Raw genomic sequence first — 24,926 nt, forward strand, 5'->3', positions numbered from 1 at the left:
GATTTGATGATTCATTTATTTATTGACATAGCCTATATTTATTTATTTATTGACACATTTCTTGGTTTATTTATTTATTTAAAAATGTATTGACATATATACTGATGCTTTAAATGAAAGATTTATTTATAAAAGGGTTATTCCAGGTTTAATGCAAGTTAAAGGAACATGCCGGGTTTAATACAAGTTAAGATCAATCAACAGCAATTGTGGTATAATGCTGATTACAACAAATAAAATAAAATAAAATAAAAAATAACTTCGACTCCTCCCACCTTTTCTTTAAAAAGCAAAAATCGAGGTTACATTCAGGCACTTACAATGGAAGTGAATGGGGCCAGATTCGGAAGGGTTGAAAAGCAGAACGCACTTACATTAAATCTTTTGTTAAAACTTGTCTATTATTTGAGATGTAAAGTTGTTTAAACCATAATTTGTTACGGCTGTTTTAGGATTTTTGTGTTCACGGTGTTATGTTGTCATGGCAACGATGTTGTAACGAACACAAAAGTACACAGAAAAGATTAGTAAGTGGATTTTGTCACACTAAATCATGTTATATTGCATATTGTTGACATCTTGTGGCTATTCATTTGAAACAGTGAGTATTTTTAACACTTACGGATTGGCCCCATTCACTTCCACTGTTAGTGCCTCACTGTAACCCAGATTTGTGCTATTTTTAAAGCAAAGGAGGAACAAGTCTAAATTAATTTGAGTGGTAATCAACATTGTCACAGATGCTGTTGATTGAGCTTAACTTGTATTGAACCCGGAATATTCCTTTAATATGGCACACTGAATCCTCCATAAGACTGTCTGATATACTGTAAGTGCATTTAAAATGACAGTTTTATCCTAAACATTTAGCTAGACAAGCAATATATATATATATATATATATATATATATATATATATATATATATATATATATATATATATATATATATATAAAAGAAAATATTTAAAAGACACTTAAAAATATTTAAAAGAATATTTGGGGAAAACTACGTTTTCAATTTTAATTAAAATGTAAATGTGAAAACTAAATTAAAAATATTTTTTGTTTTAACCATAAGTTTGAGGACCTTTTTAAAAATAGGTCCTCAAACTTATGAGCATATTTAATTTTACATTAGCTACTGTATGTGACAGTATAATGTGGCATACAGGCGTGCTATTAAATTATGCGAAAAATATTTAGAATAATTTTAGTAGGCTAATTTGCTAAAAGCATTAGGAAAATTAGTCTTTTTTTTTTTTTTTTCAGCGTACCAGGAATTGGTTTGCGAGTCCAGTAGGTGGAGACGTTGAGAGAGAAAGAGAGAGAGAGAGAGAGAGAGAGAGAGAGAGGTGATGTATGTGTTGTAGCATCAGCGCACATTTCACACATTCACACACAGAGGAGCTTCATAAACCGGCGAGATGTGGAGGATAGTGGCGTGTTTATTCTTGATGTCCAGTCATGTATCATCTCATAACAAGGTAAGAAATAGTGAAAGTTTGTATATGTCTTGCGCATTGGAATTAATACCTATGTTTGGATATTAAGATCAGGTGGCTGAAGATGTGCTTGTTAAATCTCTATTTATAATTTATTTTAACGTGTTATTGCATCGTTATTGATTGCATCGATCAAAAGGGTAAAAGATAGCCTAATTGATTTATTGTTAGTTGGTAAAAAAAAAAGAAAAAGAAAAAAGGTTTAGTCTATAAAACGGGTTTGTTTTCGCAAATAGCGTTGCCCGGGAGATAAAAGCGGATATTTTTGATTATTTACAGTATGTGTTTTTTTATTTTTTTTATTTTTTATTTTTTTGGGGTTGTTTTTGTTTTGCGCTTTCAAAGGGATTAAACACATCAATAAAGTACACACTGCGCAGGAAGCGGAGCGCGCAGCGAGCAACACACCACTGGCACGAGCTCAAAAGACATCCGTTTTGAAATGAATGAAAAAATATCATGAATAACACTGCCTAAAATCACAGGGGCTCAATCCTGTGTCTAGATATCTTCCATTCTGTAGAGATTGTTGTTCCAGCTTCTCTAACACACCTGCTCAGTGAGTGACACGTGCTTCTCTTGCATAGAGGTTGCTCTTTCATAGCTCAAGAGACTTAATAGAAGGGATGCAGAAGGGATATTATTATGTTGTGTCCCACAAGGGCGTAGCAGCTGTGGGGGGCACTTTTTCAAGCTAAACCCATACTGAGTCCAAATGGTGGATTTGTATACAGTATATTTTGCATTTTGTTACTTTGGGCTGATTGAGCAAACATCCAGCCCATCACAGGTGAGTTTCATGAGCCAAAACAACCTTTATGTTATAGGCCGTCAGTCAGACAGTCTAATCAATGCAGCTCCCTTCATTTCTACAAAGTTGCTTTCAACAATACTCATTTAAACATGTTTTTTTATTTATTATTATTTTTTTTTTATCAGCATTGATCTAAATTAATAATCTAGAGATGAGGAACACACAAATGAGAGTTACATATCTTTCTTGATTGGCAGCATTACATGAAATGCACTGCAGTTGCTGTCCTTTTCTGCAAATCGCTGCCCCACTGGTGACCATGCACACGTACAAGACCGACTGGCACTGGACAGCACACATGAGGAGATTAAAATAGGAGAGAAATCAACAGGTTAACAAGACAGGGCAGGTGTGACTAATAAACAAATAATGAGCAAACAAGGAGGCGGGGTATGACGTAAGACAGAGAGACACGTGGTGACAGGGGTGGACTGGGAAGAGAAATCGGCCCGGGATTTTACATAGAAACTGGCCCAAAAGTTGTGGCTGTCCTTTTCTGCATATCGCTGCCTGCTTCAGCATATCGTGGCACCATTTTGTGGCCCGTTCTGCATAACGCGGCGGCTCATTTCAGCTTTGTCCCGGTTCACCCGATGGCCAGTCCGCCCCTGATCGGCCCCAAAGTGCGTTGGCCCACCGGGAAAATGCCCGGTACGCCAGATTACCAATCCAGCCCTGCGTGGCGATACAGAAACAAAACAAACCACATGCTCTCACAAGACAACAAAACAACCGAATAGCATGAGCTTACATCGCCAAGACAATAAGGCAATACATGCCCATACCAACCGACAAACAAGAGAGAGAATGTGTAGCAAGGCCAAACAAAGCGATGCCACGCATTCTCACACTAAACGAAACCTGAGCGTACATCGCGAGGCTAACGGCACGCTATGCAAGCAACAGGCGACAAAAACAACAAGACAGCCCACGACCCGGGCGCGCAGCACAATGCGAGCTGCACCCGTGTTCGTGAGAGACAGACATAAAACGAGTGCATGCTGCCAAGATGACATAAGCGCGATGCACCAAAGTCAATAACAGACAGACATGGAGTATGAGTGTCCGGATCCCAACACAGACCGAAACTGAACCAGACAGGAAGTCAGGATCCAGACACCATGCACCAGACATGAAACGAGACAGACCAAAGAGCGCACAGCAGGGAATACAACCGAAGCTGTGTGCTCACATAAAGACAGACAATGAAACACAAGATAGACATGGGACAATGATGCCACAGTCCTGTCAGACAAAAACCCAGACTGACAGGACCATGACATAATGCTTAAAACCTCTCCTAAAGTCTGTTTGTAGGTCTGTAGACGTACACATTTTAAAGGATTAAAATTTTCTTTTGATCGTTGATTCAGTGACTAATTTCACACAAGACACTCATTTGTCACCACCTTCTGGCATCACCAGAAATGGTCCCTCAATCATTAAATTTGATCTGAATGAATTTTGGCGAACGTAGTCAAAACACTCGAGCCACTTAGATACTGTACATTTAAATCCCACAATGCACAAGCACAGAGTAAAAAATACAATTGTGCACATGCACAATTGTCATTATTGTAATTGATTAAATAATTTATTCAGTCATTTGCAAAATGACTGCTACGCCCCTGGTGTCCGATAAGTGATAAGCTTTAATCTCGACTGGACTAAATCAGGTAGGCTATCAAATCACTAACAGGCCTACAGCCTATAATAGAAAAGGTGGATAACTGTAGCCTATAGCCTACTTTTGTAACCTGGCATTAAAAACTGTTTACAGTTTGAAATGGAAATAATATTGATGAATATATAATTGATGTTTCTCAGGAATTAAACAATACACATTCTTTTAAATGAAAAAATATTTTAGCCTATTTTTAAGATTCTCGCATTTCAATTTCATAACAAAGTTTCATTAAATTGAATTGTTTAATATTTAGCAAAATTGATACAATTTAAAATGTTTAGTTTTTTATTTGATTAAAGATTGCTTAATTCAATTTGATGGAATTACCACAACATATTTGGTGGGACAAAAATTATATGTCTCTTCAGGAAGACATATCAGCATCCTAAAGGCGGAAGCGCCACGCCGCGTTGCATCATGGCTAGGACACGGCATAGGTATCAAACACAGGGTACGTCGATGCGGTTCTGGTGGCAGACAGTACACACAAAAGTTACCAAGGTTTGTCCCTTCTTCAAGAATGAACAATGCTAGAGTAAATAATCTATGTCCTTTGATAATGATTTGGGTCGAATTTAATGGAAAATATGCGAGTTGCGCTCCGTGGTGTGGCTGAAATTTGAGCCGCATCCTGAGTCGTAGCTGGGTGGTGTGGGTACTTTCATAGAAAACTATTGTTTCATATTTTAGAATGCGCCATGTCGTCCACCAGATGCGTCCGGTGTGCAACCCCATTAACTAACAGATTTGAGTAATTTTACATGCCAAAAAGTACTTGCACTTGACTGCATCTTTCAAATCCATCATTTAGATTTGCAGTATCCTCCCCTAATCATATTGTCCAAACTGTATTTATTTTGTGATGAAAGGTTTAAATAGGCAAGCTTGCGGTATTTCACCACAAACATTCACTGCGCACCTCATGCAAAGTGTTTATCACTTATACTGCACTTTGAGCCCTCCAGCTGTGTTGGACAGATAAAAGCCTGGCAGGCTGATGCGTGCAAAGTGAAAGTCACTTCAGCTAAAATGGTTGATTTGCCATGAATAAAGCCACACATGAGAAAACGACACGGAGACGTCACGACGCATCAGGACCTGCACTTATCACAGGTCATGGCTCACCGGAATTTACCCTTATAGAGAAGTATAGGGCCCCAGTACGTTTCTTTGTTGATTCCACTGAATTGTCACCTATACTGAGCATAACATTTTACCATCCACAGGGCAAAAATCATAAGTCAGATTACTCAGACAAGTAAAACACCTCATGATTTGAGGTAGCATTCATGTCCGTAACACAAATGGTGCAGGATGAGTTTACATTCCAAAGTTTAATCATTAGGGTTAGGAGTTTGTCCAAATCCAAGTGCCAGTCCAATTAAGAAGGTCTTAAGGAAAAAGAGAAGATTTTGTGAGAGAGCAATGGATTCAAAGAGATACCAAGATAAATTGGTGGTCTTGAGAGAGAGATGTTCACATGCTCCTGGTTTCTAACAGTTTCTTGGCTGTGATTTAAATCTCTTCATTGATATGCAGCTAATAACAAACTATCTGGGTTGAATGTGGGACAGAAAGCTGTTCAGTTCCTCACAAGGGATTAGCCTAAATAGGATTTGACCGTATCTCTTTTCTTGGAGTTTCCAGGAGTGTTGGTTATTCATGTTTTTGAGACGTTACAGATGTTACATCTGATTTTCTGTAAAGCTGCTTTGGAAAAATGTGTATTAGGAAAAAAATTATTTGACTCGATTTGACTTTTGTTACAATGGTTTTTTTTCTACCTTGGCAACTAAATCTCAATGTTCTCTCTTTGCCCAGTCAAAAAAACAAGTGATAGCCAGTGCTGAAGCATTTTACCAATCAGAAATGAACATATTTAATTCTGATTCAAAGTAATGACCAGCCCAATCACTGCCGACCAATTTAAAATAAAATTTAGCATCATAAATTCAGAATCTATGTACTGAATAACATCGTCCTATGTTCAGCCTAAAACTGAACTTTTGACCAGACGTTTGGAGTGAATGCACTTAGCTTCATAGGAAAGCTATAGGATGCTCCCTTGCTTCCTATTTAGTGAATGACTTAACCTCCAGTGTACTGTCTGTCTGCACTGGCCTCAGAAAAGTTTGAACCTAATTTGTATACAGCATCTGTATACAGCCTCTGAAAGCAACATTTTTCAGCTTTTGGATGCACCCATTGATTCTCAGTGTGCTAATGCGCAGTGAATATAGGATTTAAAAGGGAAAAATAGTCCTATAGTCCTCGTCTGCGGTCATTATGTTTAACAGCATGCCGTTGCTCGATTACATTTTCAAATTCAGACTGATCGCAACATTTGGTTGAATTTTCTTTAGCTAAAATCAGTCTGTCCTTACCGAAATTCGAAACACTACTCCCAATGGTTCCCAGTGGCCAGAGCTCCATTTTCCAGGTTAAATGTCCACTGAGGGGCATCTAAAGCGAGTTGTAAAGCAAGTTGTTTTCAGCTGTACAGGCTGTAATACAGTGGAGAGGAATGCATACTTTATTAACTGAACACCCCAAACCCCAAACCTAAAACTAACCATCAGTGGAGTAAAAATATAATGTCAGAGGGAAAAATGCAACCTACGAATCATGCTTGTCACTGATTATGCAAATGCACTACTTCCTGGTTTCAAAGATGGATCCAAACTCGATGCAAAAATGTTTAAAAGTAGATGGCACATCAGTGAGATGGCATAATGTGTCTGATACTAGGGTACTAACTATCAGAATCAACATATTGACTTCTCATGTGATCATGTTAGGGATTTTCCCCCTTGAACGTTTCATTGCCCGAATGTCCCCCCTTTGTGTGGCTTACCTATGTGTTGCATATAGTGCATACCCCATTTTTGCATCACTGTGTAGTAAAGAAATGCTGGCTTTGTTTTCTTCGTAAGAAACACGTTTGGCTTCTTTCTTTGTATAAATTAAGCTTGATTGTGCTGGTTTATGGTACTGTATGTCCACTACTCATTGATCAGATGCATTTATTTTATTTTATTTTTTATTTTATTTTTTTCCCCTTTTTATCCCAATTTGGAATGCCCAATTCCCAATGTGCTTTTAAGTCCTCGTGGTCGCGTAGTGATTCGCCTCAGTCCGGGTGGTGGAGGACGAAATTGAGACCGTCAACCCACGCATCTTATCACATGGCTTGTTGAGCGTGTTGCCACAGAGACATAGCGCGTCAGGAAGCTTCACACCATCCACCGCGGAATCCGCGCTCAACTCACCACGCGCCCCATCGAGAACGAACCGCATTATTGCAACCACGAGGAGGTTACCCCATGTGACTCTACCCTCCATAGCAACTGGGCCAATTTGGTTGCTTAGGAGACCTGGCTGGAGTCACTCAGCACACCCTGGGATTCAAACTAGCGAGCTAGCGAACTCCAGAGGTGGTAGCCAGCGTTTTTTACCACTGAGCTACCCAGGCCCCGATCAGATAAATTTATTAAAGACCCCTTAAAAATCAAAATGGTAGTGTTGAGGGTTTAATTACATGTTTGTTACCTTTGAGGCTGTCTGTATACTAGCTAAGGTACTCCTGAAGTTGACAAAATAAACTTTTAGCAGATGTACTGTTTCTCTTCCGCTGAAACAGACCAAAAATATTGTTGACTCATCTTGCAATAATGGGAGTGTCCAAGTTTTTGTCCAATAAATATTCTCTAGAATGATAATGTTCCCTCCCCCTAATACACACACAAACAAATAAATAAAGATTTATGGATTCCAATTTCATAATACATTTCCATCAAATTGAGGTGAGCAATCTTTAACAAAATAAAATAATAATTTTAATAATATTTAACTTTTTATTGGTTTAATTTAGTAAAAAAAAAATACACAATTCAATTTGATAGAATTCTGTTATGAAATTAAAATGCATAAATCTTAAAAATAGGCAAAAATATATTTTTTTGAGTGTACCTCCTGCCACTGACTAGCAATACAGTAGCTATAAAGTTGACAAATTTCACTTGTTTTGTCAGCTGCTGTGTGAATCAGTGTGTTTATCAGTGTTTCCGTGCGCAACGATGGGTTTGAAGCACAGACTAATTGGCTCCACTAGTCAGGGTTGATCGTCATGATCCTGCACCTGTGATGGGAGGTTGGTCGCTATGGTAACAGTCAGAGTGCTGATATGGGGCAACAAAGAGTTCCTAAGAAACAGAATTATGCAATTTAGCATGGCTGAAATAGACATATCCCACCATATCATAGCAACTGCACTATAATACATCAAACATAATACATAAATACAAGTATAAATATGTAATCCGTAAAATTTAATGCAGATATTAATTCTTTGGGAATTTGTTTGGTCATTCTGCCAACATTTTAGTAGAAGAAATGTATCCCTTTTGCGGAAATCAGAGCATATTTGCTTATTTTAGCATGACTTTGGGAAATTGTTTGCTTTCCTATACATTCCGAATAAAAGTTGATAAACAGTCAACAGTACATCCACAGTGATGTACCAATTTATTTAGAATATTTTTCAGTTTGCCAATATATGTCAATGAACTTAACCCTCAAAAAGCAAGAAACACACATAACACATAAGAAAGTGTGGCCAGACGTTTTGAAGGAAGCATCTTTGAAAAGTCAGTTTAGTGTATGAAACTGTATTGCTGTAATAATTCATTTCCTTTATGCAAAGTGCACATAAATCACACACCGGCATGTCACTTTGAGCAATCACACACACACTTAATTCATTATATAGTAGAAGGCTATGAACTTCAGACATGCACACACTCATTATCAGACATACAGGTCAAGAAAAAGAGATCTTTCTCACGCTTCGAGTTACCAAGATTGGCAGGGTGTAAAGATCTGTGTGTTTCCTTTGGTCCTTTAAGAAGGTCTCAGAATTATCCGAATAGGGTTTAAGTAATACAAGCTGTTAAACCTTCTCGTACTCACCTGGAAGACTTTGACTAAATGCATTTATACTTCCTTTGCACTAAATCTAAATTGATCTTTTTAAGGACATGTTCAGTATGATGCAGTTTCCTGTTCTCAGGGGTCAAAGGTTACACCGAGCTCAAGCCATCTGCTTGATCTGTGACTGATTTACTTGTGTGTACTCGTGTTGATTTTGACTAGTTGGTTTTGGACTGATCTGTTTGGCATACATGTTTGTCTTTACACCATTACCACTAGGGATGTGCAAAACAACATACAGTATGTTCAAAATTGACTGTGGTGGGGTGTCTGATGCCCCTGTGTAATAATAACACTGACTGATTCATAAGTGTTTGCAAATCACTAAGAGTAATTCATTTGGGAATCAGAATGGTTGTGCTGTATGTTTTTGATTCAAAAGAACCAGTTCATAAGAGTCATTCATTTGGGAATTGAACTACACTTTTTGTGCTGTATGTTTGGATTCAAAAGAACCAGTTCATAAGAGTAATTAGTTTGGGAATTGGACTACACTGGTCGCTTCGTATGTTTTTAATTTGCTTAAAAGAACCGGTTCATAAGAATTTGGGAATTGGACTACACTGGTTGTGCTATATGTTTTTGATTCAAAAGAACTTGTTCATAAAATTAATTTGTTTGAGAATCTGACTACACAGGTTGCACTGTGTGTATTTGATTTTCTTAAAAGAACCGGTTCTTAAGATTCATTCGTTTGGGAACTAGACTACACTGGTCATGCTGTATGTTTTTTAATTAATAACTAGATCATTCTTAGCTTAAGTGTTTTATGGTTTAGTTACTCAGACTGTATTCTGTTTATTGTGCTGTATATATTGTATGCCGTATGTTGATTATTAATGTCGTCACTTGCATATTTGCTCCTGGATTTATTTTTTTACATGTTTTATATTTTACTGTACAGAACTTTGGTGCAACTCTTTTAAATGTGCTCTAGAAATAAATCTTGACTTGACTAATAAGAACTGGTTCATAAGAGTCCAGAAAACTCTGTGAGTGCGTCTTACAACAGTGTTCCGCCCACATCAGTGGAAGAACGCACGCTTGAAAATCATTCATGAAAATCATTAGGTTCCGGTTTTTATTTTTAATGGAATAAGATTCTCGGTTCCCAACCCTAATCGTAGCCCATTCCTATTACCACCAAAAGCAAATTGTTGCATGACACGATACTAAGGAAATTTCAGTAACTGAGTAATAATAGACACACACGGAGCTGGGGAGAGGTCACAGGTCACCAGTCTCATATGGCTTAATTATGTTGTCTGTAGTGAGACCAGTCAGTGTGGTCTTTTAGTAGAACACAGATTGGAGACCTCCCAACCCGTTGAGTTAATAGCATTGATCAATAAGTAGGTCAGAGGTTGACTTGAGACTAATATTTGGTCAAATAAAAACATTTTAATGCTATATGTCACTATAGAGCATGGGAAAAAGTGAATATAGGATTGCAAGAGACTGAAAGATGCTAAATATACTAACCCATATGAAAGAAAAATGGTTTCTCAAGACAGCAGATTGTTGTCCTGAGAAAAATCCCCCAGTAAGTCTCTAAAAATCAAACTTTCTTCTGGGAATTCTGAGGGTTCTCATTCTCTATTTTCCAGAATTACATTCAATTAGATCATTTCATCAAAGTATCAGGTCATGATATAATTTCCTTCATTTTCTGTCTATTTCCTTTTCAGATCTTTGGGGAGGAACAAGTCCAAATGATATCAGAGGGCTCCGACTGCCGCTGTAAGTGTATCATGCGACCTCTGACCCGGGATGCATGTGCTCGCTTGCGAACAGGAAGTGTGCGCGTGGAGGATTTTTACACGGTGGAGACAGTGAGTTCCGGAGCCGACTGTAAATGTTCCTGCACGGCTCCACCATCCTCGCTCAACCCCTGCGAGAATGAATGGAAGATGGAGAAACTTAAGAAACAGGCACCAGAGCTGCTCAAGGTAAATCACATTCACTGTTTACCTTTACCATTGATCCCTTTTTAAAATGTTCCAAATGTCTTGCACACAAACAATAGTTTATCTGTGGTATTTGTAGTGAGGCCATGGATAAAACCATGGTTAGATCAATGCAATCTGATCTGATCAAAAAAATGTTTCGACAAACTGTATTTGTTAATAAAAGAGGAGCCTATACACATTTATAAACGATATATTCAACTGCCACAATTCTAATGTGAATGTTAAAAGTGAATATTATTTTGTATGAACCTACATTATATATATATATATATATATATATATATATATATATATATATATATATATATATATATATATATATATATATAAAATAAAAAACACAGCTAGTTAGTGTTATGTTAAAATCATGGTACATTTTCTTAGGGGAAGGCCAGAAATATCAGACTTAATGTTTTACCACTTAAAAACATTCACTTAACCCTATTCAAATTATAAAGGGATAGTTCACCCAAAAATGAGGTGCTAGAATGCTAACCTCAGTCACTATTCACTTGCATTATAAAAAAGATTCAATAAAAGTGAATGGTGACTGAGACTAACACTTTGCCTAACATCTTATTTTGCGTTCCACCGAAAAACGAAAGTCATATGTGTTTGGAACGACATGAGAGTAAATTATTACAAAATTTGTATTCATGTAAACTATCCCTTTAATATCAGTAAGCAGCCTTTTGTCAGTAGTTTAATAGGATAGTATGTTTTAATACTTACAGTATATTCTAAACATTTGCTGACCTTGTGCTGTTTAGCTTAAAACTTGTGTCCTTGTTTTGGCTCAGCGGTTAAGGCTCTGGGTTACTGATCAGAAGGTTGGGGGTTCAAGCCCCAGCATTGCCAAGATGCCACTGTTGGGCCCTTGACCCTATCTGCTCCAGGGGTGCCATATCATTGCTGACCCTGCACTCTGACCCCAGCTTAGCTGGGATATGTTAAAAAAAAAAAAGAATTTTCACTGTATATGTGCAAATGTGTGATAAATACAATTAATTAACTTGTTACGAGGCCATAAGTCAAGATGCAGTCAAGCTGCTACACAACTGAACTATCTACAGCACATGTAAACAATAAGCAAATGAGGAATTCACTCTCATGTAGAAAAAAAAAACACACTAGGTGGATAGGCACTTTGTCTTTTTCATACTGAAATAAACTTGAGCCAGATGACTTTCCAGGCTAGTTTATGCTAGTAAATGCTGAATAAATAACAATAAATGACTTGGAGTTATATTGACATACAGTATAGATGTTTACATACAGGTTGCAGATGGTTTCTTTATAGCCACTAAGGACAATTAGGGTTTGCACATTCATTTCTTGTTCAAGTCCAACGATTGATTCAAAGCAATTTAGTACCGTCTCAACAAACTGCCACATCAACATTTAAGCAACAAACATTTTCACTAAACACTAAATAGATAAAAGTTCTCCAATGGTACCCTATTCTTATCCAGAACCATTTTTGGTTTATAGGGTTCTTAAGTTGGTAATTTGGTTGTTTGGAGATTTTTTGATGTTTGACTTTATAGGTTCTTCAGTATACCATCTTGGTACCAAATATCATGTAACTGTGCAAAAGTGAATCATCTATTTACTGGTGGCTCCAAAACCCCTAAAATAGCCAAATAGCCGTTTAAAAAACACACCGCTCTGGCACGAGACGCTGAAAAAACATTGAGACAAGTCACAACCGTCAAAGATGTCCGTTTAGGCCTTGTTTACATAGTAAAACAATGGAAAGACAGATGCAAATATATATGCAGTATATTTATTTGTGTTCAGTTTTTAAGAGTGAACTGACTCTTTCTTTGTATGTGTATGTAGCTGCAGTCTATGGTGGATCTTCTGGAGGGAACTCTCTTTAGTATGGACCTGCTTAAAGTTCACTCGTACATCAACAAGGTTGTGTCACAAATGAACAACCTTGAGGAGGTGAGTGTGTGTTTGAGAAAGAGACTGTTGGTTGATTATAGTGTGTTACGGTATATGGGATTTTGAGCATGCATACTGTATGTGAACGTTAACGAGCCGTGGCTGGACTTAACTGGACTTGGGACATTCTGTGGTTACCCTCAATGCTCCATTTATTATACATTATTCTGAACCGCTCAGGTTTGGCTTGAGTGATGGGAAAATAATATGTTTGTGAAAGAGAGAAAGTGGAAGTGTCCAAAGAAAGTAAACCACAGACATGTTATAGTCACACTTATCCACTCTGTTTTAATTTCCAATTAAATTTACTTTCATTTTATTATCAAATGAGCACCGCAAAAGATTTGCTGCATGTACGCTGAAGCTCATTATCGAATACCGTAGTCATACTTGTATGTGTTATTTGTCTGGCTAAAGTACATTGACACAGAAGTACGTACAATATATACATGTTTTGAAATTAAGGTTGTATTTTTTTTAAAGCGGTGTATCCCTCATTTAGATGATTAAGATGAATCTCTCTCGGGAAAATGACTTTGTGAGAGACAGTGTGGTGACTTTGACCAATCAGCTTCGCCAGTACGAGAACCATTCTGACATCATGATGAGCATAAAGAAGGAGCTGTCCAATCTAGGCCTTCAGTTGCTGAAAAAAGACTCCACACCCTCAGGCCCAAACAGCAAAGCACAGGTAAATGTGGCCTTCCAATTCTGATCCTTATATTACAACTTCAATGCAAGTGAATGGTGACCAGAATAGGGAAGCTCCAAAAAGCACATAAAGGCAGCATAAATGTAATTTTGTTTTTGGTGATTCGCATTCTTCGTGCATATCATCATCTACTGGGCAAGTAAAAGAATTTATAGTAAAAAGGACTTAAATATTGATCTGTTTCTCAACCACACCTATTATCGATTTATATCCATTTGACAGAGACACAATGATTTGGCCAAGTGTACTTAGAATGTGCTCATTCAGTCAGATATCTGTCTAATCAGTATGACGCATGAAGTGACCGTGTATATAGTCATGACAACGTAAACTCAAGTTTTGAGTTCTGTAATGACACTCTGTGTATTCGATTTGCTGGGTGTTTAGAATAATACCTGAAGTGTTTGTTGAATTACATTTGGGTTTTGTATGTAGGACACAATGGGGACAAATATCAAAAATGCTTCAAAGTTTCTAACAAAGAAACCAGAGAAAGTAAAACCTCCACCTAAACCGGCAAAACCAAAGAAAGAGACCACTAAACCCAGTAATCCAGATCAAACAGAACTGCCCGGTAAAACCAAACCATCACAGAACCAGCCAGGAGTCATCCGGGGCATCACATACTACAAAGCAACCAAAACTGATGAGACGAGCAACCAAAACGGCAAAGGTGAGACATCCAGTCAAAACATTTTCCTTGCAATCTAAATGTAAGTCCTAAGCTGTCTCCCAAATGACACACTACACAATATGCACTTAGCCATGTAGTGTATGAATTTTCAAAGTGTAGTATTGTTCCAAATGGAACACTTATCAGTTTTTTACTACATGGAAGCATTCGACGTTTAACAACTGACAGAAGTGACATTTCAGACGCATGCGACATGTTGCTGCATTTGCCATCCTCAGTTCAATACTTGTATCTCAAATAGCATCCATATTCACACAGCTTGGGGTGATGGTAAAGCATTCAACTCACATTTGTAAGGTGCTGTCTTCACTGAAGTTTGGCTAGTTGCGACATTCTCCATTATTTACAATTGTTTTGTCAGCCCAGCAACACAGCCAGCCAGGTAACTCCGCCCCTTCCACTACGTACAGCAAGCCACGAGTTCTTAGTGCGTGAAGTGTCCAACATTCCACACTCTGTTTTGATGGCCGAACAAGTGCATCATCCGGGTACATATAGTACACTTATTTTTGCTGCATTTTCAGTGAAAACATACTACTTGCACTACAAATAGGTGTAGAATAGTGCAGAAGTGTGCGGTTTGGGACACACCTTTTGCCTCAGACGATTGGCTCAGGCGCCCCATTTATTTCAATTGTTCTGCAAGGTCATTTTAACTGCTACAGACAAAACCTAACCCTAAAGTATTTTCATAAACTATTTGTTCCTTTAGGGATCATTCCCAAAATGAGATATTTACAGATTAAGCTAACTTCTGGGGACATTTTTGATCTGGGTTTTGTACACAAAAGTATAGCTAGGTCAGAATAAGACACAAACACACACACACACAATCTCTCTCACTCTTATAGGGACAGAGCTGTTTCCTTTTTGTTTCCCATAGAAGCACAGCTGTTTGTATCCACGCCAGTCCAGACAAACTCACAGTCACACACATACTGTATGCATGCACTCTTCTCTTTCTCTCCTGTATTGGCACAGACACATATAAACATACACATGCACTGTCATAACCTAAAATACCCCTAGGATAAGATGGTGTCCCCGTAGGGAGTATGTGCACTACGCAGACTGCGTAATATGCGTATACGCATATTGGCAGTACCGGTCAGTAATACTACACTGAAGATGAATAATACCAAGAAATTGACCATGTATTCAGATGGTCCCTTACCACATCCTTCACATTTTTAGCATTAAATGCTTTTTGAGGTATTATTAATAAAAAGTGTGTATACTTTCTTATATGCTGAGAACTTTTATGATCCATGACTTATATATATATATATATAAAAATCTTCAGTTATTTATACTCTTTAGCTTATTTATGTATACATCTGTGTTGGTTTATATGTATTTTTATTCAAAGACATTTTATTTATTTATTTATTTCCTTCATCTCTTGCCTTTATGACTCAGTGATTGTATTCATACGTTGTTGGATCAGTGTAATTTTGTACATCTTATTGAACATTTATATTGAACCTACTGTTTTTCAATTAATAAATCCACAGTTTTAGCATAATGTGTGGACTTTTTAGATGGTCCCTTACCCACCGTATGAAAAATGTACAACTTATATGAATGTTAAATTAACGATCTGGAACAACTTCGCCATCCATTCCATATTTCGAACGTGTCATATTTCGATCATTTCATATTTAAATATGGGACGATCCCACATGAGCAAAGTGTGGATGCAGAAAATCGTGAGTTTATCAGGAGAAATTGTAATTTGGGAGTACAGCGAGATGAGGCAGTGGGGGACTGGCCATCGGGAGAACCGGGACTTTTCCCAGTGGGCCGGCTGCGAAACGGGGCCAAACGTCCAAACAACCCCCCCCACCCCCACACACAACAACTTTTGGGCAACTTTCCCAAAACCTTTCGAGTTAGATTTTTTATTTTTTTATCCCCTTTTCTCCCAATTTGGAATGGCCAATTCCCACTACTTAGTAGATCTTCGTGGTGGCACGGTTACTCACCTCAATCTGGGTGGCAGAGGACAAGTCTCAGTTGCCTCCGCTTCTGAGACCGCCAATTCACGCATCTTATCACGTGGCTCGTTGTGCATGACACCGCGGAGACTCCGCATGTGGAGGCTCATGCTACTCTCCGCGATGCACGCACAACTTACCACATGCCCCATTGAGAGCGAGAACCACTAATCGCGACCATGAGGAGGTTACCCCATGTGACTCTACCCTCCCTAGCAACTGGGCCAATTTGGTTGCTTAGGAGACCTGGCTGGAGTCACTCAGCACACCCTGGATTCGAACTTGCGACTCCAAGGGTGGTAGTCAGCGTCAGTACTCGCTGAGCTACCCAGGCCCCCTCGAGTCTGAATTGACAGACAACATACACTAATTAATTAGTTTCACTTTCTAAAGTATGACATTCATATCAGCTTTAGTTCTTCCACAAAAAACAGCCAAGTGTCTCCAGTTCAACAGTGTTTTCTTTCATTTGAGCAACCAGACTCACTTCCTGTTTAAGGCGGTTTTAGATACTTTCCTGTTGTCTGACGGTCTCCATGGTTACATTCCAGCTGCTTGACAGTCTGTGTGATTATGGCAGCAAAGGTTTGGAAACCCACCACAATTAATGCCATCTTAAGACTGATAAGATAAAATGTAGTCTGATCTAATTTGATCTCATCCATAAGCATAACTAAACCACAAGGGACAATTTGGTCTCGACAATTTAAACATAAGTTAAATAGAGTCACAATGAATTTGATTTAAAATATGCACATTACTGTAAATGATTGGTCCCAAGATGTACAGCACTTTTAAACAGTTTTCAAAAGTTTAGTTTGTAGATAAGCACAGTAACCCTTTAGAAAGGGCTCATATTTAAAGGGATAGTTCACCTAAAAATTTAAATTCTCTCATCATTTACTCACCCTCATGCCATCCCAGTTGTGTGTGACTTTCTTCAGACACATTTGAAGAAAAATAGAAAAATCTCTCAGCTCAGAAGTTCCTTAAAATGCAAGTGGATGGTGATCCGACTTTTGAAGCTCCAAAAATCACAGACAGTCAGCACAAACATCATCCATACGACACTAGCGGTTAAATTATTGTCTTCTAAAGCGACATGATCACTTTTGGTGTGAAAAAGATCAACATGTAAGTACTTTTTAATGATAAAGCATTCTCGAGAGCGCTGAGTTCACGTGATCTCTAGACTCTCGTGTGATGAATTTGCGTTGGCATGTTACGGACGTAATTGCACGTTCTTCTCTCAGTTGAGACATCCAAGATAAGCACACACACGCACCATTGTGAAAAACACACCGATACAAATATAGATCTAAAGCAAAACCAACGAAGCTTCTGTACAGCTCCTCCTACTCAGTTGTAAACAGCGCTGCTCTTCCGGGTGCGTCACACGTGCGTCAGTTCTTGTGTGAACATGCCAATGCAATTACATCACACGCGCATACTGCTGCTGACTGGAAGAGATGCTTTATAGTTAAAAAGTACTTAAATATTGATCTTTTTTGCATCAAAATTGATTGTGTCACTTTAGAAGACATTAATTTAACCACTAGAGTCGTATGGATGACGTTTATGCTGACTGTCTGTTCTTTTTGGAGCTTCAAAGATCTGATCACCATCCACTTGCATTTTAAGGACCCACTGAGCTGAGAATTTTCTGTTTTTCTTCAAATGCAGCCATGTTTTCCTTCACGTCAAATGGAATATGGCATCTTCTTTGACTAAGGTATATTTTGGCTGTACGTAACTTTGTTAGCATGTCTTGGCTATGGGACTGGATTCGTTTGAATGGTTTAAGATAATGTACAGCAGATCTGTGATGCTAATTCTATATGATTTGTCCTGACAAGAATGCAAAGCTAAAACAAAAGCCATTGGACTATGCATAGGTCACAAAAGTAAATATGTTCTCATAAACATAAATTACATTACTAGTAAATGGGAGTTATTTTCATCACAAATGTCTGACTCAAGGGTCCCACCCTGTGATCTAATTCTCTCGTTAAATATAGCTTTCCTGCAATCCCTTACCAACCTAAAAGGTGCACTGCCACATTAAAAGTGACAACTCGTGGTGATATGAGCATTGTCATAATTCTGCCTACCATGAAAACAGTGGTTGCAAGCCAGGAGTATCCTAATTTTGGAGTGCAATCTACCTAATTAAACACAAAATAAGTACATTTAAAATAACATTCACAGAAACAACTGTTTTGAGGAAAACATAGGCCACAGCCCTTTTCGGAAACAAGGCTTTCACGTTCTTTTTTTTTTTTTTTTTTTTTTTTTCAAAAGGTCAGACTACAGAATTGAGAAGTATGATCTTTTTGTTGTTTTTAGATTTAAGACATTTTATTATGGAAGTGTGGTAATTTTTTTATTATTATTGTTTTATGGAAAGTAGTGTAGAAGTGTGTTGAAAACAGTTAACGAAGTTTTATTGGCATTACGGTAAAAGAATTACAATATTTACAGAGACCTTATGTGCTCACATAGAACACATGTAGGTAATAAATGCCTATACTTATCTAGAATTTATCTCTGTCTATTATTTCTGTCAGTAATCAGAAACCCATTTTATATTAAATATTTATGAAATATATTTTATGTCAGTTTATATTAGCACTGTTCCAAAAACTAGGGAGCTCTCATGCTGTTTACTGTCTATACAGAAAGCTGCCTTATAAGGCAGCATCCTAACCGTCATGGAAACTCATAAGAGACTGAATTAAGCAGCATCTTCAAGTGCCATACAAATAGTGCTTCTGATGTGAACATGTTATTTTTAATCTCTCTCTCTCTGTCAGGGAAAGAAAAGCCTGATGAAACCGACACATTACTGGAAGTAGAGGAAAGTACCACACCTCCCATCACCATAGCAGCAGAGACCACCGCAGCAACCGTACCCAAAACAACAACAATCCAAAGCACAACAAGAAGAACAGAATATAGAGAGGAGAGACCAGCCCCAACTATTGCACTAGTGCTGGATAATACAAGCAATAACGCAGACATTGCAGGTACAATATACAAAAACACAATACTAAAGCAGTAGCACAAAAATACACGTTATAGATTTGATGTTGTACATACAAAGTTATAATGATTTTATCATGGTTAAGTTTTATTTGACATGACGGAAAGCAGTTTACCCTAAATCGTGGTATAATCACTGTAATTGATGCCAGTGAGTGAGTTTTTGCTTGTATAAAACGGCGGCAACAGCAATATAATAAAAACACTAATGTTCATTAAACAATTACTTTTGTTAATAATAATAATCACAATAAACAATTTTCAACAAGTCATGTAGTTGACTATCCTAACATTAGGATATTGTACATAGAGGAGACCGGGGTTAGTTGTCACAAGGGGAAGATGTCACAAGGGCGATATCTCAGTAACGTTAAGATTGAGTCAACAGTCCAATGTGCAAATGTGTGTTATCCTTCACTATCATCATATTTTTGTTATAGCTCTTGGCTAAACATGAGAACATAATCAAATCACGTTGGCATACATTCAGGCAAGGGTCAACTATACAGCATTATGATGACAGATTTTTACTGAATGTTTTAGATGTATTCTTAGGAGAAAGCAATTTTTCATGAAAGTCAGGTTGGGGCATATTATCACATTATTATCGGGGCAGGTTGTCCCATGTGTTTTAAATGCCAGAAATGTATACAGTTTAGCTATTACAATATTTGTTGGCCAAACCAATGTTTTAATATATTTACCCCACTATTTTTTATATTTCCCCGCTACTGGGGCAAGTTGTCACGGGAGCTCAACGTGTGTTTCTCTGGGCAATAATGGGGAAAATGTTCAACAGCTTTTTTTAAAGACTTTAAGGTATTTAGACTTTAAAATGTAAACCTTTCCTTGAATATTCACTGGAGTAAAAAGTGTGACAACTAGCCCTGTGGTCACCCTATATAGACTTGCCACATTCAAATAGAACTCATTTAATGTGCTGTTGCATGTTTGCATATATTTTTGCTGTTTTGCTACTTTACAATGGCCTTGAACATGGCTCATCCAATCTGATTTCAGAGTCTGAACTATCTGTTCTATAATTAGGGCTAAACTTGTATGATTGGTATTAAGCTGAATTTGATGATTTATTGGCAGTGAAAGAGCAGAGCTGTGAAAGGACACTTGCTTCAGTAGATCTGCCGGTCAGACAGCACAGTTACGGCAGGAACGAGGGGGCGTGGATGAAGGACCCTGTTGCCAAGGATTCCAAGATTTATGTCACCAACTATTACTATGGCAACAACCTTGTGGAATTCCATAACTTGGACAACTTCAAACAGGGTGGGTATGATAGTTCTGCTCTTTAAAGACATACACATATACAGGTTGTGCCCATGAGCTCACAAGACTTGCAGCTCTATGAGCAAAATAATGTTGTACTTTATTTATTGACCCCAGCTGTCACATTGAAACTCAATAATGAAACAAGGGGATAGGTAGAACGATTGATCGATTTATCTAGACAGATAGACTGACAGATAGATTGATTTTCCTTTGGAAAAGGTTTGGATTTCTAAAAAAATGCAACTCTGAACTGTGACGGTCTGTGTTTGGGAACAAGTTGGTTTGTTTGTATGTCTTGGTGTGTATGTGTGTATCCCTGTACTTGTGAGTGAATGTTATTACCCCTCAGAGTGTGATTGTCCCTGGGAACCAGAGAGAGTTTTGGAATATGTTACAGTTGTCAATTTAAAGTGATAGTTCACCCAAATATTTTGCCATCATTTACTCACCTTCATGCCATCCCAGGTGTGTATGACTTTCTTTCTACAGCAGAACACATTTGATGAAAAATAAAAAAATATCTCAGCTCAGAGATAGTGGATGGTGATTCGACTTTTGAAGCTCCAAAATCACAGATAGTCAACATAAATGTAATCCATACAACTCCAGCGGTTAATGTCTTCCAAAGTGATACAGTCGCTTTTGGTGAGAAAAAGAACAACATTGAAGTACTTTTTAACTATAACCAAAAGCAATCGTATCACTTTAGAAGACATTAATTTAAACGCTGGAGTTGTATGGATGCCATTTATGATGACTGTCTGTGATTTTTGGAGCTTCAAAAGTCTGATCACCATCCACTTGCATTTTAAGGACCTACTGAGCTGAGATATTTTTCTATTTTTTTTATCAAATGTGTTCTGCTAAAGAAAGTCACCTGGGATATTATGAGGGTGAGTAAATGATGAGAGAATTTTCATTTTTGGGTGAACTATCCCTTTAAGTTTGTGTGTGTGTGTGTGTGTGTGTGTGTGTTTGTGTGTATGTTTAGACTGGTATTTATAGACTTTCAGGGACATTTCCTGTAAGAAAGAGCTGAGAACTTGTGGCATTACTCCAATAAAGAAAACCGCTTTTATGGAGTGGAGAAGGATAGCAATGTTTTACCTCATTTTCTCACTGTTTTCCTGCAGGTCGCTGGAGTAATTTATACAAGCTCCCCTACAATTGGATAGGAACGGGTCATGTTTTGTACAGAGGAGGGTTTTACTATAACCGTGCCTTCACTAAGAACATTATTAAATATGATCTCAAGCAACGATACGTAGCAGCCTGGTCTCAACTGCACGATGTGGTCTATGAAGACACCACACCTTGGAAATGGAAAGGCCACTCTGATATCGACTTCGCTGTAGATGAGAGCAGTCTTTGGGTCATTTACCCATCTGTTGACTATGACTTCGGACAGGCTGAAGTCATTGTAGTCAGTAAACTAGATCCTAATGACCTGTCGGTCAAAAAGGAGACCACATGGAGGACGAGACTCAGACGAAATTCGTTTGGGAACTGCTTCATTGTATGTGGCGTCCTATACGCAGTGGACGTTTATAATAAGAAGGAAGGGGAAGTTTCGTATGCATATGACACGCTCACGGGGGCCGAGGCATCTCCACGGTTACCTTTTATTAATGAATACGGGTTCACCACGCAGGTCGATTACAACCCTAAGGAGAAAGTTCTGTACGCTTGGGACAATGGCCACCAACTTATCTACAACATCAACTTCATAGAGCAAGAAGAGAAATAAACTCACTAAGATGATTGGTGGACTTTAATGGCTTTCGATCCAATTTTACTCTATGCTCCAACGAAGCAAAAGCCACTTCTTGTGCATTTGGTCAAGACTGCCTCTTTGGTTCCACTGACAAAGACCCTGATCTAACAGCTCATCATGTCCTCATGAGCTTTTGAAGATATTTGTTCAAGATTATATAAGGACAAAGGCCTCACATAACATTCGTAGTTGAGAGTTGCTCTGAAGTTATAGAATTCACTGTCAGTTCTAAAATCCAGTGAAATGGAATTTAAATGCCACGTTAATGTCACGTTTCCCAATGCATTAAACTCAAGCTCTTACAGCATTACCCCTGGTGCCGTATTGCATGCAGGTTATCCGTTGTAACGTGACTCTCAAAGTTGAAAAAACTTTGCTCGTGTTTGTCACTGACTTTTCAAAGTGCAGCCGATGAATACCAGACAATTTGATTGCCGAATAATTATGTGAATCTCAAAGTTCAAACCATCGCAACTTTTACCCAATTTGGCACTGACCTTTTCGTAAAAAAGCCAATGATTACTGGACAAATCGCATGACGTGTCATTATGACACAACATCAAAGGTCTACACTTTTTGCTTTTCAAAAGCACCGCATGACACTTGTGTTGAGAGGTGCATTGAATCCTTGATGCGTTTTGTTTGAAAGGGGCATAAAGACCCCTTGAAATTGCTTGACGGGCCAACATAGTCATGCAAGGAAAGCCTCTGTAATGCATGGTTAGTGGTATGTACGTAACGTAACAGTTCAACTGTTTTAGAATGTTGTTGTTTTTCTTATTGTTTTAAAATTGCTTATTGTCCTTGTGCTTAATGTAAATAGTGGAATATTTTTGTTTTGAGTATTGGGTTTTAGAAACACAATCTTCCCAAGTGGAAGAGATTTTTCCTAATCTGTTAATATGCAGCATGTCTGATTTTAATAAACTTTAATTTGATATTGTTACATGTTTATTGTGCATTTGGTATTGTGAAAAAGACAGTGGGCTCTAAATATCTAAGACCACTTTTGCAAATGCTTTTATTTTGCCATTTTTTCGAATTTAAAAAACAGCATGTTTTATTACAAATTAAATAATCACCATAACAATTTGAATAATTATGTACAGGGTTTCCACTCTTTTCAAGGCACAATTTTTCAGGGCATTTCCAAGACATTTTATGTGCCCAACAAGTGAAATATTTATGAAAAAAAAAGAAGAAAAAGCACATGCGTCCATTTAAATCAAGCTTTTATTTTGCCGTTTCGTGTGTTTTTGACAGTTGTTTCTCAACTCCAAAGAAGCAGTTCCCTACATAATCTCCGTAAAGATGTGATTTAATTAAATAAACTCATAGTCTGTATGTGCTGCACACTTCAGAGTGCAGCACATACTTTTGCAGTTTAATTATCACACTAGTACATATCGCAATTTTAATTTGATTAATTGTGCATTCAAACATTCATTTTCATCCAAATATGTCATATTCCATGACTTTCAGCATTTTACAGCTAGTGCCATTTTTTATGACTAGATTCCATGATTCTGTTTGTGTTTTCCTCATACTACATGTGGTAACTGTGGTATAAGATGACTCCAATTGTTGAATTATTGAAAATTAATTCACATCCCAAGATATTAAGGCAGAATCACCACGCTACCAACCCAGGGTGTGAATTAATTTTCAAAACTATCAGTGGCCCAACCGCTATCATTGTCTAAAGTTTACTTTATACATCAGATGTTTTTTGGTTAGTAGAAATGTTGGACTGAAAAAATCTTATTTTGTACTACATCATTACTTAAACTATTTTATCAGAGCAAAGCAGAGATGACATCAGATGAGCAGAGAATGTATGTGACGGATTCGTTCACTGAAATATTTTCCAAGACAAATAATTATTTTCCAAGATATTTAGGCATTTTTCTAATTTTCCTTGACTTTTCCATGACTGGAAAACTGCATTGCAAAATTCTAGGTTTTCAAGGATGCGTGGGAACCCTGATGTAAAGTTATCATTTAATTGAAAGTAATTATGATTTGAGACTGTTCCGAAGAGCATCCTGGGTGCGTCAATGGAAGCAAGAAAATGTAAATCTTTTGTACAGAGTGTACAAAAGAAATTTGTTCACATTTGATTAGTGACCTAGAAATAGAGCATAATTTTACGTATTTCTTCATCATCATGAATTTTCTTTGTTTTTTAAAATCATAAAATTGTATTTACCAGTTTAAATGAAAAATCCCATATTTTCGATGTGGTCTGAGACTTTTCGATCTTACTGTACTTCTAGAAAGAAATGTAAAAAAAATTTGAGATGGAAGTGGGAATAGTTTCTAGGTTTGTGGGAGTATGTGATGTGTGCATGTTTGTTTTGTTCTAAACATTTTGCATGGTTGCATCCTAAAACCGTCTTGCATAATGAAACATTCAAAGTTCTGTGACTGAATTCAAAGGATGAGTTTGTGTGTGTGTGATGTGGGTCCTTTTTGCTATAATAGTCAGTGTTCTTTTCTGTGAATG

General features: G+C 37.6%; 1 protein-coding gene across 1 annotated transcript; it reads left to right on the plus strand.

The window, feature by feature from the left end:
- The first annotated feature begins 1,368 nt into the window (after positions 1 to 1,368).
- LOC127430772 (olfactomedin-like protein 2A) lies at positions 1,369 to 23,366 on the plus strand. Its single transcript, XM_051680824.1, has 8 exons — positions 1,369 to 1,486; positions 10,683 to 10,943; positions 12,807 to 12,914; positions 13,417 to 13,605; positions 14,062 to 14,299; positions 19,131 to 19,343; positions 20,458 to 20,643; positions 21,780 to 23,366. Exons 1-8 carry the CDS (start codon positions 1,427 to 1,429, stop codon positions 22,391 to 22,393), a joined length of 1,869 nt encoding a protein of 622 aa, XP_051536784.1. The 5' UTR covers positions 1,369 to 1,426; the 3' UTR covers positions 22,394 to 23,366.
- The last annotated feature ends 1,560 nt before the right edge of the window (positions 23,367 to 24,926 follow it).

This window comes from Myxocyprinus asiaticus, chromosome 40, assembly GCF_019703515.2.
Source record: "Myxocyprinus asiaticus isolate MX2 ecotype Aquarium Trade chromosome 40, UBuf_Myxa_2, whole genome shotgun sequence".
NCBI classification, from domain to species: Eukaryota; Metazoa; Chordata; class Actinopteri; order Cypriniformes; family Catostomidae; genus Myxocyprinus; species Myxocyprinus asiaticus.